The sequence below is a fragment of the Mastomys coucha genome, unplaced genomic scaffold (assembly GCF_008632895.1).
Source record: "Mastomys coucha isolate ucsf_1 unplaced genomic scaffold, UCSF_Mcou_1 pScaffold7, whole genome shotgun sequence".
Lineage (NCBI taxonomy): Eukaryota > Metazoa > Chordata > Mammalia > Rodentia > Muridae > Mastomys > Mastomys coucha.
The window spans coordinates 18472616-18490618 of record NW_022196913.1 but is presented as its reverse complement, the minus strand read 5'-3'; the positions used below and the strand labels follow the sequence as shown (position 1 = coordinate 18490618).

Sequence of the window (18003 nt, the reverse complement as noted above, 5' to 3'; positions counted from 1 at the left end):
AAAAAAAAAGGCTGAAAGCCCATACTACACATTGCATTACACTACAAGATAGGAGATTCGAAGCTCAGATCTCCAAGGCATTCAGGAGATAGTCTTCTAGTATTCTCAATACTGAGAAATCTTTAAAGGGGAGAAGGCAGGGCTTAGAGAGATGGCTCAGGGGATAAGAATCCTGTCTTATTCCAGAGGACCAGCTTATCTTCCCAACACACTCACAAGCCCCTCCTAATTACAGTTCCATGGGAAGAAATGCCCTCTTCTGGTCTCTGCAGGCAATGCACATACATGGTATTTAAGGCAGAATGAAAAAAAAAAAAAAAAGCTGGAAATTAACAGTGAATGGGGCAAGGAGACAATCCAGTTAAGAAACAACCATTGCAATCCTTAAAAGAAAATGGACCCATCTCAGTACACACAAAATGCATACATGGTTCTTTTGTGCTTCTGTAAAATGCATTCAGGAGATAATCCTGCAAAGGACATGAGCTTTCTATATGGTGATATTCTATCCCTTGCTTTGGAATCTCTGCTTTTAAATATCTTTTTAAATAGATGCATATTTGATATATCTTTCTGAAGATAATTTGTAGATCCTGATTTTTTTTTTATATTCCTTCTTTTTACTTAATCTTTTTTTTTTTTTTTTTACACTCCAGATTTTATTCCCCTCCTGGTCCACCCTCCAACTGTTCCACATCCCACACCTCCTCCCCGCCCCACTGTTCAAAATCCAAAGAATGGTCATTTCTTGTGCCTCTCTCGGTATGAATTCAAACATCAGATTTTATTTAAGACTGTTGCTGGGTTGAAGTGAATTACCATCTTGTCTCTGCTGCTGGTTTTCTGCTGTGGTGTACATCAAAGCCAGATTCTTCTGACTTCTCTGAATCTTCTGATTCTCTCTGACTTCTAACTAGGGTTGTTCCTAAAATAACTCTTAAAAAAAAAATCCTACCTGCAAAATTTATGATGTCTTTGTTTTTGATAGCTGAGTAGGATGAAGACAGATGCAGAGACCCACGGGCAAGTATCAGGCGGAGCTCATGGGTCTTGTGGAAGAGTGGGGATAGAAATGAGCAAGCCAGAAGAGTCAAGGACACCACAAAAAGCCTGTAGTCAAACTAACCTGGGACCTTGGGGGCTCACGGAGCCTGGTCACTAACCAGGGATCATGCTGGAGCTGGACCTAAGATCCCTACACATTTGTTGCAAATATGCAGCTTGGTCTTCATGTGGGTGCCCTACCAAGTGGAGCATGGGCAGTGTGGGGCTGTCTTGGTTTCTGAAATCCAAAGCCCATCTTTCATGGCATGCTGAGATTCTTAACAGAAATTGAGCATTGCTAGTCATTAAGAAGCAGCATCCACATACACTTCACTATCATGTTCAACGTAGAACTATTTTTTTCTTTAACATTAGAGACTTTCTAATAGATCATAACTTTTAAGTCATTTTAATAGATCAAATCTACATAATATTAAACTTATTTTGAATTTATTTATGTATTTATCTTGGTGCTTTGCCTGTGAGTATGTCTGTGTCAAAGTGTCAATCCTGGAGTTATAGACATTTGTGAGCTCCCATGTAGTGATGGGACAAGAACCTGGGTCCCCTGGAAGAGCTTTCAACCACACTGCAGCCCTAGAAACATGATTTTTAAATTGTAACTGTAAACAAAGCAGCTAGGTACAGTTCTGCTGCTGGGGAGCATTTATGCCAGATGCTTAAATGAACATGTAAAAACACAAGAGATCTCTGTGTATGCTGACATTTGATCCCAATGTTTTCATGTAAATACATTATTCTATTTACTATGTGCAGTCTAGACTTTGCAGAAGGAATGCTCCATGAGTAAGGTCTATACAAATACCATTGAGCCTTAACACCCAAATACACAACATCTCTGCACTGGACTTGGGGATAACTTAGCCTGCACTTGCTATATAAGCATTATATGTGTATCTAAATATGCATGACTTATAATAAAAATAAATTCAGTTTCCAAATCTCTAAGAGAGTTAATACTATGATCCTAATTTTACAGATAAATATGAGAAGGCATGAGAAGAGTAAGTTGCAAAAGTCATACAGCTAGTGGCAAAGTGATGAAAACCAGGCCATCAAGCTCCATGTTCACACTAAACTAGATAATTGGAATCACCACTAATGAGATTACCTGACATTTCACACTCACTACTATGTTAGCACCAATAAAAGTTATTACAGCTTAAATATACTCACAGAACTACAGGAAAACTAATAACCAATGATAAAATATTAACTCATTTATTTTCAAAGCTATCAAAACACCCCACAATTCACTTGCTTAAGTGAATACTTTGTGGCAATGGAGTAGACCTGTCAAAAATTAAAATAATCAGATCAGAGTTACACCTAATATTGCAATGAAGGTTTTCTTATTAATACCACCATACATTTTGAGACAGTCTTAGTATATAGCCCTAGCTGGTCTAAAATTCACAGATCTGCATGTCTCTGGCATTAAAGGCATGTACCACCATACTGAGCCCACCATTTATTTTCAGTTTTTTTTCCTCTGTGGTTGAAACATATTTAATTTTAAGATGTTATACATAGAAGAATTTTTTTAAAAGTTACAATGCAAATATCCTAAAAACAATCAAGTCCCATCAAAATAACAAGGCAGAGATATTATCTGGCAACCAAAGAAAACATTTTTCTAGAAGATTCAGTGAGTAAATGCATAATTCAAATTATAGGAAGATAGGAAGATGGATAGCAATGAGTATCTTTTCAATGAAGTAATTAGTCTTCTAATTTCCTTCCTCAAACGAAAGTTTACTCGATATTAAAACTAATTTGAAAAGTAACTTAAGTACTCTAGCTAAGGAAAACCAAACTTGTCAGTTAAACAAGAAAAGCCTGTGGGGAAGGCCTCCCTCCCCCGTTCTCCTTCCTGTCTCAGAATGACTTCCTTCATTTTAAATTTTATTTACTTATTTACTCATTCATTTATGTATGTATATACGTGCTAACTATCTGTATATGTACAGGAGCGACAGCTGATGCCCATGCAAGCAAAAAGTAGATCCCCTGGAGCTGGAGTTACAGTAACCGCCCAAAGTGGGTGCTGAGGACTAAACTCTGGTTCTTTGCAAGAGAAGCAACCATTCTTAACTGCCAATCCATCTCTCTAGAACCCTGATTTTAATAAGGGAATTATTATTTTTAATAAGGAAACTATTATTTCAGATAAAACGATCATAATAAAGTTGAATGAGCCCACTATATAGTACAAGTGAATGAATCACCTTACATCTTGAGAAAAATCAGATTTAATATCTGACTGTATATACTGGAAGATTTCACTTAAGGTTTCTAATTAATCCAACTAAATATTTTTATCTGTTTAACAATATTTTCTTTAGTGATTATATATTTTTCTTATGTTAATTTTTAATTCAAATCACTAATTTTTAAAAGAACACTTGAGAGAATAAATTAAGGAAAAATACTCTGTTGTCTAACCCACTCTAACTTATTATTGCTTCAAAAAAGTTGTTTTTTAACCCTTTCAGGTATTTACCTTATAGGTACTAAGAAAAAAAAACACCACTATAATAAGAGTAAGAGATGAAATTTTACCTATGACATTTGATAAATGCAAAGAATTTAGGAGATTCATTAAAAAAAAATGTCTGGTTTCAAAGGAAACAGCAGAGAACAATAAAATAGCTCACATAAAGGTGAGAGCTACAGAGTGAGCAAGATAGTGGCAGGGAGGGAGGCACTAGGATCAAAGAAAACACCTGAATAAATGCATGATTTCAGAAAAGTGATGGGGATAACTGACTAGTTCTGCTCCAAAAGCAGCATCAAGATATATGAAGGAAGACCTGGAGGAAAACACAGCTGTTAAGTCTGGCAGGCATGGAGCTCAGTCCCATGCCGAGGAGTCTGAATTACTATTAGAACTGACATCAGCAGGAGATCTCATTAACATTTTTCAATTTACAATTTAAAGATCTATTAAAACAATACTGGAAAGAGAAATGATTTCAGGTTCACTAACAGTTATGAAAATTGACTTACATATGATTAGATCTTCTTCCTCTATTTGTTTTCTTTCCTATGACTGGAGTGCCAAAATGCTCAGGATTGGTGAGTGGGAGCTGGTCTAGTGTCTGTGGGTGAGAACACAAACCCAACAAGTTATGACTTTGCAAATGCTTTCTTCATTTTAAACCAAACCAATGTAATATGCTTATGTTTTGAAATTAAATTTTTTCATCCAAGGAAGGCTATAATACAACTTTTCTATTGAAAGAAAACTCTAGTTTCAAAGATACTAGAATAAAGATGAATGAGCCCATTATTCGAAGAGAGGAAGAAAAATAAAGCCCTGGCTGCCTGTCTAGGTGATTCATTACCTATTAGTAGGCCATACACACCCCAAAATCACTAAAATACAAAATAACCAATGGCTTACGCAAAACACACACATGAGGTAAGACACCTACTTATAAGGGTTAATTCTTAGGATGAGGTCAACAACAGCTCAAACTTTTCCTTGTCCATAGTAAACCATAATCCATAAAAAAAAAAAAAAAATGTAGTAAGTAAGCAAAACAAAACTATCAAGAGAAGCACTAGTAGCTTGAAAGGGGGATCCAGAGAAGATAGATTGTAATTTGGTAAATGTTTTCTACAATAAATCTTTCTTAAAGAAAATGTTTAAAAATTACTTTTAGTACTTAATTTGTTTTCCTTTTTAATCTGCAGCATATAATATAATTGCCAGTATGAAAATGCATATTCTTTCCTTAATATAATCTACACATCTCATGGGAATGTACTTTTCACAAGTTTTCTTGTTCTTTTCTTCAGCCTTCATTTCCTGAAAAGCATACAAAAAACCTAAAGTAGCACTTCAAATATTACCTAATTAACTTTAACCCTTTAAAGATCAGTGTTGTCAATGTGTCTATTTTCTTTTCACCTAATAGCATGTGTGCATACCTACACACAAATACTTTTCTTTTTACTTTTCTACTAATAAAATGTTTGCTGTTGGGAGGTAATTTTGTGAACACTGGAGAAATGATAGATCCCTTTTTTATTTTTTGATTTTTTTTTATTTTCCAAGACAGAGTTTCTCTGTGTAGCCCTGGCTGTCCTGGAACTCACTCTGTAGACCAGGCTGTCCTCGAACTCAGAAATCCGCCTACCTCTGCCTCCCAAGTGCTGGGATTAAAGGCGTGTGCCACCACCTCCTGGCAGGATAAGATTTCTTAAAGTTACATTTTAAAGTGTTTTAAAAAGAGGAGTCTGTGGACAGAGCAGAGCACTTGCTGAATATGCACAAGGACCTAGCTTTGATCCTAAACACTCTGCAAGAGAAACCAAATAAAAGAGGTATACAAAGATATGTTAGATTCCCTTCTATACATGCTCCTTACCAAGCATTAATATAATAATAAAATAATATAGTAAGATTAATATAGTAAGATATTTTTGATTATTTAACTTTTTTTTTCTCTAGTAGAGGATGAGCTACTCAAGAAGAAATGCCATGTCTACACGGCTCATCAGTGTCCTAGGCACAGCACTGACACATAGGAAGGGATTAATGAATGTATCACACCCCTATTATCCTAACTTCCCTTAAGCAAAACATAAATGAAAGTAAATACCAGCAGAAAGAGATACAGAGAAACCACCCTCCTTGAAGGTACCACAAATACATAGCTATTATTCATACTATCTCAGCCTATCCCTGCCTTATGAACCAATGCAGTTTCAAATTCTAATAAAAGCAAAACTATTAGATACTTCTTTAAACGAAACCTTCATCAGATGAAAAAATCAGGATTTTAAGATGCCATATTTACTTACTGGCAATAGCTGGATATGTGTTCTAAGGGAATGGAATTACATATAAACCTCATAAATGCAGAAAGATCATTTCACCTTGTCACTTGCTCCAAAGTAGTCAGATTTCTTGCATTAAATCTTCAAAACATGGGTATGCTGGTAAAAACTGTAATCTCAGCACTTGAGAAGAAGGAAGAGGTTCATGCTACAATTTCAATATATGCCCAGCTTACAGAGAGAACAGCTTCAAGAAGCCAACAAAACAACAAACCTCTAAAACTAAGCCAACCTAAGATACCTACAATTCTAACACTTGGGAGACTCTGAGGAGATAAGAAGGAAGATCAGAATTTCAAGGTTAATGTCAACTAAGGAGCAAGTTCAAGGTCAGCCTGTGCTTTACAGACAGACTTCATCTTAAACAAACAAAAAAATGAAACAAATAAAACCTCACCTCCAAATAGAATCCAATAATTACTTATTGGAGGCTCTTGTAGAGAAAACACTGGTGGAAAAAGGAAAAATCACCAAAGAAATGTGGCTATTCCCCTAAAACAGTTTAAAATTTATAGCGCATGTAAATAACAAAAGACCACAAAGCAAGAACACGCAAGGGAAGTGCAAAAAAATAAAGGGTGAGGAAATATAATGGGCAAAAAATCCATGAAATATATTATATAGGAAGAAGCATTTCTAGTGGCCTTAAGAGAAGATCTATCAAGTGGGCTCATCAGAAACCAAGACAAGACAGTACATAATCTAGAAATAACAAGCTGTCTACTAAGAAGTGTAGGAAGTGGTAAACTACAAGAAATTTAAAAGAGAAATTTAAAATAAAAATGGAATTTCGATTGCTGAAGGAAGCATAAATATTTTCAAACAAAAAGATGGTCAAATATGTAAGTAAATAATACGAAAGTGTCCTATAACAAACACTCTTCTAAAAAAGAGGACAAAGGTATTACAGTTCAGTTACGCTGTGTATCAGTCACTTTTGAGAGAATGACCTGGACCATGCACAGCCATGTTACTTTGTATACTGACTCAAGCTCCGGAATTCAGATCCTTGGCACAGTTTTCTTAGTCCAGCTTTCAAGTAAAGAGCTGACTTTTACGCTACAAAGTACTAGTCTGACTAGTTCTGGCTATCAGTCTCATAACTAAGAGTGTTAAAAACAGTTCATTAACATGCATAATGCCGAGAATGTGACAATGCACTTAGCAAAGCCTCTTGTAGACATGTACTTCATTACATATGACTGCTCCCTTCCTGTGCCAGGCACTGCAGCAGGAACCATGATCAAAGCAGTGAAGAAGACAAAGAGCCTGCTCTTGTGATACATGCCACCCAGGAATGTAGACCCCCAAAACAAACAAACAAAATGCATACTTTAATGTCAGGGAGTAGTTAACACAATGAAAGAGAAATCAAAGTAAAAGAGGGTGATTTCAGAAAAGGCAGTCAGGCAAAAACTACAATGTCCCTATGAAGTAGTCCCTGATTGCCATGTTTATAGCCTTCTTTTTAAGTATATTTATTAATTCCTAAGGTGTCTTATACAACCTGACTGGAATACTTACATAGTTATATAGAAATGGCCCCAAAAAGCTAGTCATAGTGGTACATGACCATAATAATCCCAGCACTCAAGATGCAAAAGCAAGAGAACCATGAGTTCAAGACCAGCCTGGGACTCACAGAATCCAAATTATTTTTAAAAAGTTAATTAAAAAAAAAAAGACAGCCTCTGTAACTAAATAAGCCTATTCTTTTCTTTGTGGAAAAGATGCTTTAAACACATAACTTGATGTTTGAACTCATGGCTTTCAACATAGTTCACACATCACACAATGACACATGTACTTGGGAATTTTTTGATTAACGGGTTTGTTCACTGGATTAAAAAAGCAAAACTTTACTACTTCCAAAGAAAATAATAATATGTGTTCAAGCCAGGCATGGCGACACAGACCTCTAATCCCAGTAGTCAGGAGGCAGAGGCAGGCAGCTCTCTGAATTTGAGGCCAGCCTAATCTGTACAATGACTTCCAGGGCAACCACAGCCAGGGCTACATAGTGAGACCCTGTCTCAAACAAACAAACAAAATCAAACCCAGAACAAAAGAAAACCCAGAAGGCGTGTTCATTCAGTTCCATCACTTACTTCACTTTCAGCAAAATGTCTCTCTCCTTTCAGACATAATGAAGATCTTCTCAGTGTCTTCTCATCCCCATCATCAAAAACTGTGAGGAAGTAAAAATAGAAACAACTGAGGAACTCTTCTGATATTATGACAGAAATCATGAAATTTTCTGAGTACAAATAGTCCCACTTTTAAGAATTAATTTGGAGTTCAGTTCATACTTCATGTTTTCTAGCAATTATCTTTATTACAGTTATTACAATGGTTTGCTATCTCTACCAAAATGCCATCTTATAAATAAAAGTATCTTTCTTGGGCCAGTGAAATGGCTCAGAGGATAAAGGCACTTGCTGCTACACCTGAAGACTTTCAAATTCCCAGTGGAACACAGAATTGATTCCTTGCAAAGTTGTCCTCTGACCTCTATACTTGTTATGGCATACATTCTCTGTCTTTCTATGTGTCTCTGTCTCTGTCTCTGTCTCTGTCTCTGTCTCTCTCTCTCTCTCTCTCTCTCACACACACACACACACACACACACACACACACACACACTCTTTAAGACTCCTTGAAATAGGAAACACAAAAACAAAAGGTGGCATTTCAAGAGGAAACAATTTAAATGCTAATTAATTACCCTCAAAATGGTAAAGGAAAGAAAAGCAAGTCTTTCTGCTGGCAGCCACCCATAGAAGATAACAACTTTATGCAGCATCTGTCCCCATCCCTCAAAATACCTACATCTACATTACAGTAAGGTTGCTCAATTTGGGCACTCCCTATATGCGAAATGTATCAAATAAGCTGATGTGTGACAAGCTGATCCTATAACACAACAGGAGCTCCATCCTAGAAAGACTCCTTTGCCAGATGTCACAAAAGCTGTTTCCACATATTGTCAAATGTTCCCCGAGGTGGGAAAGCTACAACTTGCTGATTTGAGGTACTACAATGTTTGCTGTAAATGATAGAGGTAATAACTCACTTGACTGTGATGATCATGTCATAGTTTGAAATTACTATAAAGAATGATTTTCACATATTGAAGACACACGTCTATTTTATGATATGAAGAATTTCAAGAAACCCCTATATTCCTCGGAAATCCTGGACAACTGAGTACAACTATTTTTAATAAAGTTATCAGATCTGAATTTTAAAATTTTTAGTGGAGTGTGTGTGTGTGTGTGTGTGTGTGTCCTCTGCTGTGATGAAATGCCATGACCAAAACTAACTTGAGGAAGGAAAGGGTTTATTTCACTTACACTTCTACATCATAAGCTGTCACTGAGCATAGGAATTCCAACACGGTTCTGGAGGCAGAAGCTGATGCATAGGCCATGGAAGGGTGCTGCTTACTGGCTTACTCCATCTGGCTTGCTCAGTCTGCTTTCTTAAAGAATCTACAATCACCAGCCCAGGAGTATGCCCACCCACAAATGGCTGAGCCCTCCCACATCAATTATAAGTAAGAAAATACCTTATAGGTTTGGCTAAAGTACTACCTTATAAAGGAACGTTCTCAGCTGAGGCTCCCTCCTCCCCAATGACTCTACCCTGTGTCAAGTTGACATGAAACTAACCAGCATAGTGTATATGTATATATACTTGCATACATATACCATAAACCAGAGGACAACTTGCACAAGTTGGTTCCCTCTTCTACCATGTGGATATCATGGATTTAACTCTGATTCAGGTTTGGTGGTTGCATGCCTTTATCCACAGGACCACATCATTGGGTGCCCAGCACTAGGAAAGCTGAGACAGGAGGCTTGTGAGCTGAGGCTAGTCTGGACTACACACACACACACACACACACACACACACACACACATACACACCTCTACCTACATTCAACTTGGCCAAAATTTCAAAGGAAATTTGACAAGGACTGGGAAAACACATACATTTGTACACTGACCATATGAATCTTTAAGACAGGCAATTTTCACTCTTAAATTGAAAAGCATGTGTCTCTTCAACTTGAACCTCTATCTATTCCTTAGTGCACAGGAAAATATGAGGATGATGTAGACATACTAGCCATTCACCACTGCAATGGCAAGAGGACTGGCAGAACAGAAAATGAATGAGATTATGTCCAACTACTTACAGAAACTGTGTCATACAACAGGCTGGATAGTTAAGACTACTGAACTCCACAGTTAAAAATGAAGATGGAGTACAGCAGATAGACTTGATATACTTTGTTTCTGTAAGATATGCTTTGAAGTGGAAATAGCTAGAAATCCACATACATACTAATACTAAATAATTTCAAATTGTGTATACAGATAAGCAGCTTAGAAATGTTTCTTTTACAATCTGGAGGATAACCAGTAATAGTAACAGAGTCTACTGTACTAATAAAGGAAGTTTAATCCAGGAAGTCTATCTCTGCATTACTGTAACATAAATCTTGTATAACTGAAAATAACATTTTTTATTAGATATTTTCTTTATTTACATGTCATATGATTTCTCCTTTCCCAGTTTCACCTCAAAAAAAAAAAAAACCTTAAAAAAACAACAAGAACAAACCCCTGTTCCCTCCCTCCTCCCCCTCCCCCTGCTCACCATCCCCACCCTCTCCTGCTTACTAGCCCTGGCATTCCCCTACTGAAAATAACATTTTAATAAAAAATTCTTACCCACAGTATACCAACTTGCATCTGTCAGCTTATTGATAACAGCTTCCTGATAGGCACCATCAAGATTCTTCACTTCCACAATAGCTCCTACCTAAAATATTATGTAAACATTAGAAAAATACTTTGAAGACAAATGAACCATGGTTCATTTGCATGGTTCTTATAGTGATGATTTTAAAAAATTCCTTCAGAGAAGAGACCTTAGCTCCATAAAGTGACCAAATGGTAGGGAGTACAGGAAAACTCACAAGTCCTTTGAGGAATCAATACTCAGTTTTTAAATCAAGAGTTACATTATGTGCCATTTTCCTGAAAATGCATTATTCAAAGTGTACTGTGATTAAATGACCACCATTTCCTATAAATGAAACATGAAGCTAAATGATGTCTTCTACCAGTTGATAAAACCTATCAGAAAGTAATTCAAATCCTAGAGACATCACCGCCACCCTAATCTACAGGTAGAAATGTATCAATCTTATACCAAAATTAGACACAAGTAGATATACAAATTTAAAATAGCAGTAAGACCTCATCAAACACAAAAAAAACAAAACAAAAAAATAAAATAAATCAACTATACCATTATTAAGGAAGCTAGGCCAGACTAAGGAAAGAAAGACTACTTATGTCCAGTTGCCAATTCAACCCCTATGCAACAATGAACATTTCCTGGTGGTAGGTACCTATGGGCCTATAGCACAAGGCAAGTCAGAAAGCAAAGAACAATGGTGCTATGCCTAGGAAGCAGGGATAGGCTTGTGTACTCAAATCCAAACAGCACACTTCAACCACAGGCTGAATCTCGACGCTGACATTAATGCTTGTGAAACTGGAATCGAATTACTTCTTTCCTTCAGTTTTCTCTTCTATAGATTTGTTCTTAATATTAAATAAAATGCTAGATGCAAAAAGACTTGGGACAGCACTAGCACACATTAGGTGCTAATAAAGTGGCAGCTGAAGTCCTAACTGTATATGTCTCTGGTCCTTGAAGGTGACAAATGGATGCATAAAATTAAAGATGATTCCTATAAAATGGAAATGATAGGAAACTGGTTTTTTTATAAGATAAGAATTAATAATAAGAAACATTTTTTTTAAGTGAAGAGTTTTAGAAGCCCATGGTACCAAGTAAGCTAGGTTTTGTGCCAAGATCTACAAAATGTTATATCACTATTCTTAGTATTTCCTAAAGATTCCTCAAGCCCAGACGGTGGACATTTTCAGACACAGTGGTTTCCCAAACTCCCTGTAACTGGCTTACTGGCATATAAGAAGGTAAAGCAACACCTATCCCACTAGTGAATGCAGAACAAAGGGATTAACCTCTCAGTTACCCTCAAAAGATTCAATAGGCCAGTGGGTGGCTCCAAAATCAAGGGCTCTGGACTTTGCTTTTATTTGCTTACTCTTTAGAGTATCTTACATCATGAATACCTCTTATGCCTGGAAAACACATTCTTGCAGTAAAGGAAAACACCTGAATGGAAGCAGTCAATACCTCCTTAATGCTCATTTCATTTTTAAACACAGATTTTGCTATCATTTCAGATATGATTTAATATTAAATATATTCCAATTAGTCTTTTTAGAGAAAAGTTTGTATCAAGGTAAAAATGAACAGCCGATACGATACTTGAAAAAAAAATCAAGTGTCATTCTCCAATCAAAACTAGGGCTAATGGGGCTAGTGAGATGGCTCAGTGGGTAAGAGCACTGACTGCTCTTCCATAAGTCATGAGTTCGGATCCCAGCAACCACATGGTGGCTCACAACCACCCATAATGAGATCTGATGCCCTCTTCTGGTGTGTCTGAAGACAGCTACAGTGTATTACACCAGAGCAAGCGGGCCATCCTGAGTTCAATTTCCAGCAGCCACATGTATGAGTACAGCTACAGTGTACTAATACACATAAAATAAATAAATCTTAAAAAAAAAAAAAAAAACTGGGGGTAATGACAACTCACCTTCAATGGGCCCTTTATGTGGTCATCCTGAACTTCCACTGTTGAAGAATCGTGTCTAAAAGTCACCTAGAAAATACGAATCTAATTAATTACACACCAAAAGAACCTCAAACAATAGCAGCTCATGCATGTACAAATATCACAAACTAAAGACCAACTAGTCAAAGTCCAAACACTAAACAAATAAATAGAAAATTGTTTAAACAGATTTTCTTTTCAAAATAAAAATAATCACTGACAGATACCACAACTACAAGGCTGGATATTCCATTCATCATAGTGTATTTTACTACTTCTACCTTAACGTACAACTTTTCCTTAAAGTTTGAGAGGGAAAAAAAGATGCAATGAGCTTGGTCTATGAGAACTTGTATCATTTTGTGAAGGCCTAATTTGTAATTGGATACAAATTTGCTTCTTCTATTACTTTGTTTTGGTTTTTTTGAAACAATGTCTCACTATGTAACTCAGCCTGGCCTCAGGCTCCTTGGTGCTTGGATTTTAATTGTGTCCGATCATAACCAATGGCCATTTAACAGTCACTCAAAACTAAATATCAGGTTCGAGGATCAAATTTAATATCCAAGGTTATGAATGGTAGCTCAAAAGTAGATATTTGCTAAAAAAAAAAAAAAAAAAGTGCTTGATTTAATCCCAAGCATAGAGAAAAGACAGAGAATCACACCCCAAAATGTTTTTCCCCTTTTGTTAAAAAAGAAAGCCAACAAACAGAAAGTCTAAATAAATAGTCCAGGATCATAGAACTAGAACATGGCAGAGCTAAGATTTGAATACTGGGTAGTCTTTCCGAGAACTTTCTGTACTTTGTAGCAGTACAATGGAAATCAGAGAATTAGAAAAACAGTAAGTTAAAAATGTTTTTCAGATGGGTAACACTATGTACCCTGGCTGGCCTGGAACTCCCCACATAGACTAGGGTGGCCTTGAACTCCAAGATATGCTTTCCTCTGCCTCACATGCTGAGATTAAAGCTAAGGCCAGGGGAAAAATTAATTATCTGGTGAAAAGCATCATGGGCCAGGTAAGGTAATACATGCCTTTAATCCTAGCACTCAGGAGGTACAGATAGGAGAATCTAAGTACAAGCCTAGCCTAGTCTGCACAGTAAGTTCTAGGATAGCTAAAACTACATAGAGACCCTATCTCAAAACAAGCAAGCAAGCACCATAGTCAATAGAGATGCAGTTCTCTATAAAAAAGAATTCTATAAGAACCAATAAGTTAAAATGTTCTTTAATATTAGAGTCTAGTGGTCAGCAAGAAACAGACTCACAAATCAACTATGGGGAAAGGTTTATATCCATAGAATCCCATGTATTTTAGTGGCACACAAAAGCAAAGTTTTAAGAGTAGATTCAATGTGGGATAAATGTCCAATAGATCAAAACCTAGTAAAGAAATGTAAAAAAAAAAAGAAAAAAGAAAAAAAAAGAAATGTATCACCAAATCTGCTTAAAATGTATTCAATTTGTTTGAGACAGCTTGTCTCTATGTAGCCCTGACTGTCCTGGAACTCCCTATATAGACAAGGCTTACCTAGAAACTCAAAGAGCTGCCTGCCTCTATCTCTGCCTCTGTCCCCAAATGCTGGGATAAGAAACATGTGCTACCTTAGCCTAAATGTATTCATTTTTAAAAGTTGGTTTTATATTTTTATTTAGATGTATGTGAGTGTAAATGTGTGTTTTGGTGTGTGTGTCTGTGTGTGTGTGTGCGCACACATACTCTCAGGTCCTCTGCAAGAGCAGCAAGCATTCTTAACTACTCAGCTACCTATCCTGCCATTGCTGTATGCACATTTAATTATTTATCAAATGTTTTTAAGATTAGTAAAACCACTAACTTTGAATTATAAATGTTGGGGCTTCCAAAAATATTCAAAAAGAAGTTTCAAATATCTATTACATGTTCAACATGTCCTGTGCTGCCAACATAGGAAGTATAGCAAAGCACTGCAGCCTTGTCTCTTTCCTTTATATTGAGAACAACACAAAAGCTATGGCTCATCCCCTGGGTCATTTGTTACATACCTAAGGGTAAATTGAAATTAAATCCAGCCTATGCTTTTCAAGGACAAGCACAAGCCCTGAGTGACACTGGTCCTGTCCAAAGAACATACTTCTTGCTGGCACACAAGTGCTATCCCTGAGCTAAGGTATAGCTCCTCTTCCACCAGAAGAAAGGGGTTTTTCCAAACTCAGTATCAGATCTTTTAAGTAGCCCGAAGTAAATTATAAAAATGATACATAGGTTTTTATTCATCCTTAGAATGGTGTTGACAAATACCATAAAGCTCAGAAAATGGAAGTATACAATGCCAGAAGAGGAAATGTCACTGTAAAAGCATCTACCTAACCACAGTACAAAGCAACTTCAGGCACCAGCCTGGGAAAATACAAGGAGAGGTGTGGCCAAGACGGGCTTCCTTCAAGTTCAGTTAATTTAGAGGCCTTATCATGTAGTTAGTTTTTAGCCAGGGTAGAAATCAAAATAGCCCAAAAGGCTTTAACAAATGCTTAAGACAGACACCAGGCAGCACATACAGAACTGGAGGGAAATAATCATACGTCTTCCACTTGGTTAACTATTCAAGTCAATAGCTACATGGTTATCTACACTCCTATCTCCCTCCTATCTCCACACTCCTTCCATCAAACAGAGTCCTCCAAGTCCAATCACTGAGCACATTATTGGCAAGTAGGTAAGTACCCACAACATTAAGATGTTTCACTGGTCTACAGTTTTTACTGTGCTGTATTTTTCAAATATAAAGGCATCTTTCTTCTACTAAACACATGTGCTCTTTCATTCATTCATCTACTCACACTTTTTATTGCTATCATCAAACCCAGGGCCTTGCTCTAGGCAGACAGATCCTCTACCACTATGCTACAAATCTACAGCCTCTTTCGCTTATTTTTGAAGAGGATCTCACTCTGTTCCCCGTGTGAGCCTCCAATTCCTAAGTTGAAATACAGTTCCAGCCTCGGTCTTAATAGCTAGGATCATAGGTGCACCTCACCAGTCTTATGGTAATTTCTTAAAATGAAAGCAATTAAATTTGTCCATTAACCAACTCAGAACTCAAGTACTTCAGATTTTTTTTTTTTTAAAATGGCAGAGTACTTCTGGTCTGTCTAGGCCAGTGCCCTGAGCAGACACTGGGTGCCAATTGCACAGCCAATCCCAAAGCATCCAGAAGAAGCTCCACTCCCAGGCTTTCTAACATGCCCAGGATCATAGGATCAGAGCTGAGGAGGACACAACATCTGTCCCAACACCAGGAGTAACTGAGATCAGCAGACCCAGGAATGCAGGAACTCTGCCAGTCCAGTGGCACGGGTTCCATCCCATCTGTCTGGGCCAGTGCCCTGAGCAGACCTTGGGCACAAACTCTGCAGCGAATCCCATAATACCCAGAGGAAGCTCTTCTCCCAGGCATTCTAACGGACCCAGGATCACAGGATCCCAGAATCACAGGATCACAGAGCTTGACTCTGTGGAGTTCTGACACAACCAGGATCACAGGAAGGCTCCAGTCAGATTTAGTCAGGGCAGGAAACACTAGAGATAAACAGATGGCAAGAGGCAAGAACAAGAACATAAGCAACAGAAACCAGGGTTACTTGGCACCATCAGAACCCAATTCTCTTACCATAGTAAGTCCTGGATACCCCATCATACCAGAAAAGCAAGATTCAGATCTAAAATCACTTCTCATGATAGTGATAGAGGACTTTAAGAAAAACATAAGTAACAGGAGGACACAGGTAAACAGCTAGAAGCCCTTAAATAGGAAACTAGCAATTCCCTTAAAAAATGACAGGACAGCAAATCCAAGACACGTGAAGGAAATGAACAAAACCATCTAGGACCTAAAGATGGAAATAGAAACAATAAAGAAATCATAAAGGGAGACAACCCTGGAGTTAGAAAACCTAAGAGAGAGATCAGGAGTCATACAACAGAATACAAGAGATAGAAGAGAGAATCTCAGGGGCAGAAGACACCAAAGAAAACATTGGCACAACAGTCAAAGAAAATGCAAAATGCAGAAAGGTCCTAACTCAAAACATCCAGGAAACCCATGACACAATGATAAGACCAAACCTAAGAATAACAGGTATAGAAGAGTGAAGATTACCAACTTAAAGGGCCAGTAAATATCTTCAACAAAATTATAGGAGGAGGCCCGGTAATGGTGGCCTATGCCTTTTAGCACTTGGGAAGCAGAGGCAGGCAGATTTCTGAGTTTTAGGCCAGCCTTTTCTACAGAGTGAGTTCTAGGTCAGCCAGGGCTACAAAGAGAAGCCCTGTCTCAAAAACAACAACAAAAAAAAAAAAATTACAGAAGAAAACTTCACTAACCTAAAGAAAGAGAAGCCCATGAACATACAAGAAGCCTACAGAACTCCAAATAGACTGGACCAGAAAAGAAATTACTCCCATCACATAATAATCAAAACACTAAATGCACAAAACAAAGAAAGAATTTTAAAAGCAGTAAGGGGAAAAGGTCAAGTAACATATAAAGGCAGGCCTATCAGAATTATATCAGACTTCTCACCAGAGACTATGAAAGCTAGAAGATCCTGGGCAGATGTCATACAGACCCTACAAGAACACAAATGCCAGCTCACACTACTATACCCAGCAAAACTCTCAATTACCATAGATAGAGAAAACAAGATATTCCATGACAAAACAAAATTACACAATATCTTTTTACAAATCCGGCTCTACAAAGGATAATAGATGGAAAACACCAACATAAGAAGCAAAAACTTAATCCTAGAAGAAGTAAGAAAGTAATCTTTCAACAAACACACAAATACAACTCCACCTCTAACAAAAATAACAGGAAGTAACAATTACTTTTTCTTAATATTTCTTAATATGAAAATTAGTATTACCAACATATCCTAATCTATTGAAATTCAAAAGTATGAGGAATTAGAAATTTATTGACTATCATCCCATGGTCTCTCTAATTTGGTAATTGGAGAAATAGGTCCAATATTGTACAATCCATATACACTTTCTGCTTGTTTGTACCTGACAGTGTCGTGCTGTGTACCACATAATAGTCTTGAAATCATGCTTCTCCTATCTCAGCCTCTCTATTAGTAGGATTGTTTATTTGATGTTTTTACACTATACTATGGTTTTCAGAACAACTTACATATTTCAAAAGTATTTATACAGCCAAAAGATATGTAGACAATTAACTTTGGTGGTGGCTTGTAAGAGAACAACAACAGTGAGACTGAATGCTTTACTTGATGTTTGTAACTATTGTATCAAGTTTGAAGAAGAGGACTTTATAAGTTACTCTTTCTCTGAGATGAATGCTT

The 18003-nt window shown here is 37.1% G+C and overlaps 1 protein-coding gene across 4 annotated transcripts in view; it reads right to left on the bottom strand.

Moving 5' to 3' along the window:
- Arid4b (AT-rich interaction domain 4B) overlaps window positions 1-18003 on the bottom strand; it is a 128979-nt gene that overhangs the window by 57527 nt on the left and 53449 nt on the right. For all 4 annotated transcript variants that reach the window (XM_031358983.1, XM_031358986.1, XM_031358985.1 and 1 more), the window contains exons 4-7: window positions 12629-12694; window positions 10656-10746; window positions 8022-8101; window positions 4075-4166 (exon numbers count right to left, since the gene is read on the bottom strand). In XM_031358983.1, coding sequence (XP_031214843.1) covers window positions 4075-4166; window positions 8022-8101; window positions 10656-10746; window positions 12629-12694 — 329 coding nt within the window. The remainder of the gene's footprint in view (window positions 1-4074; window positions 4167-8021; window positions 8102-10655; window positions 10747-12628; window positions 12695-18003) is intronic.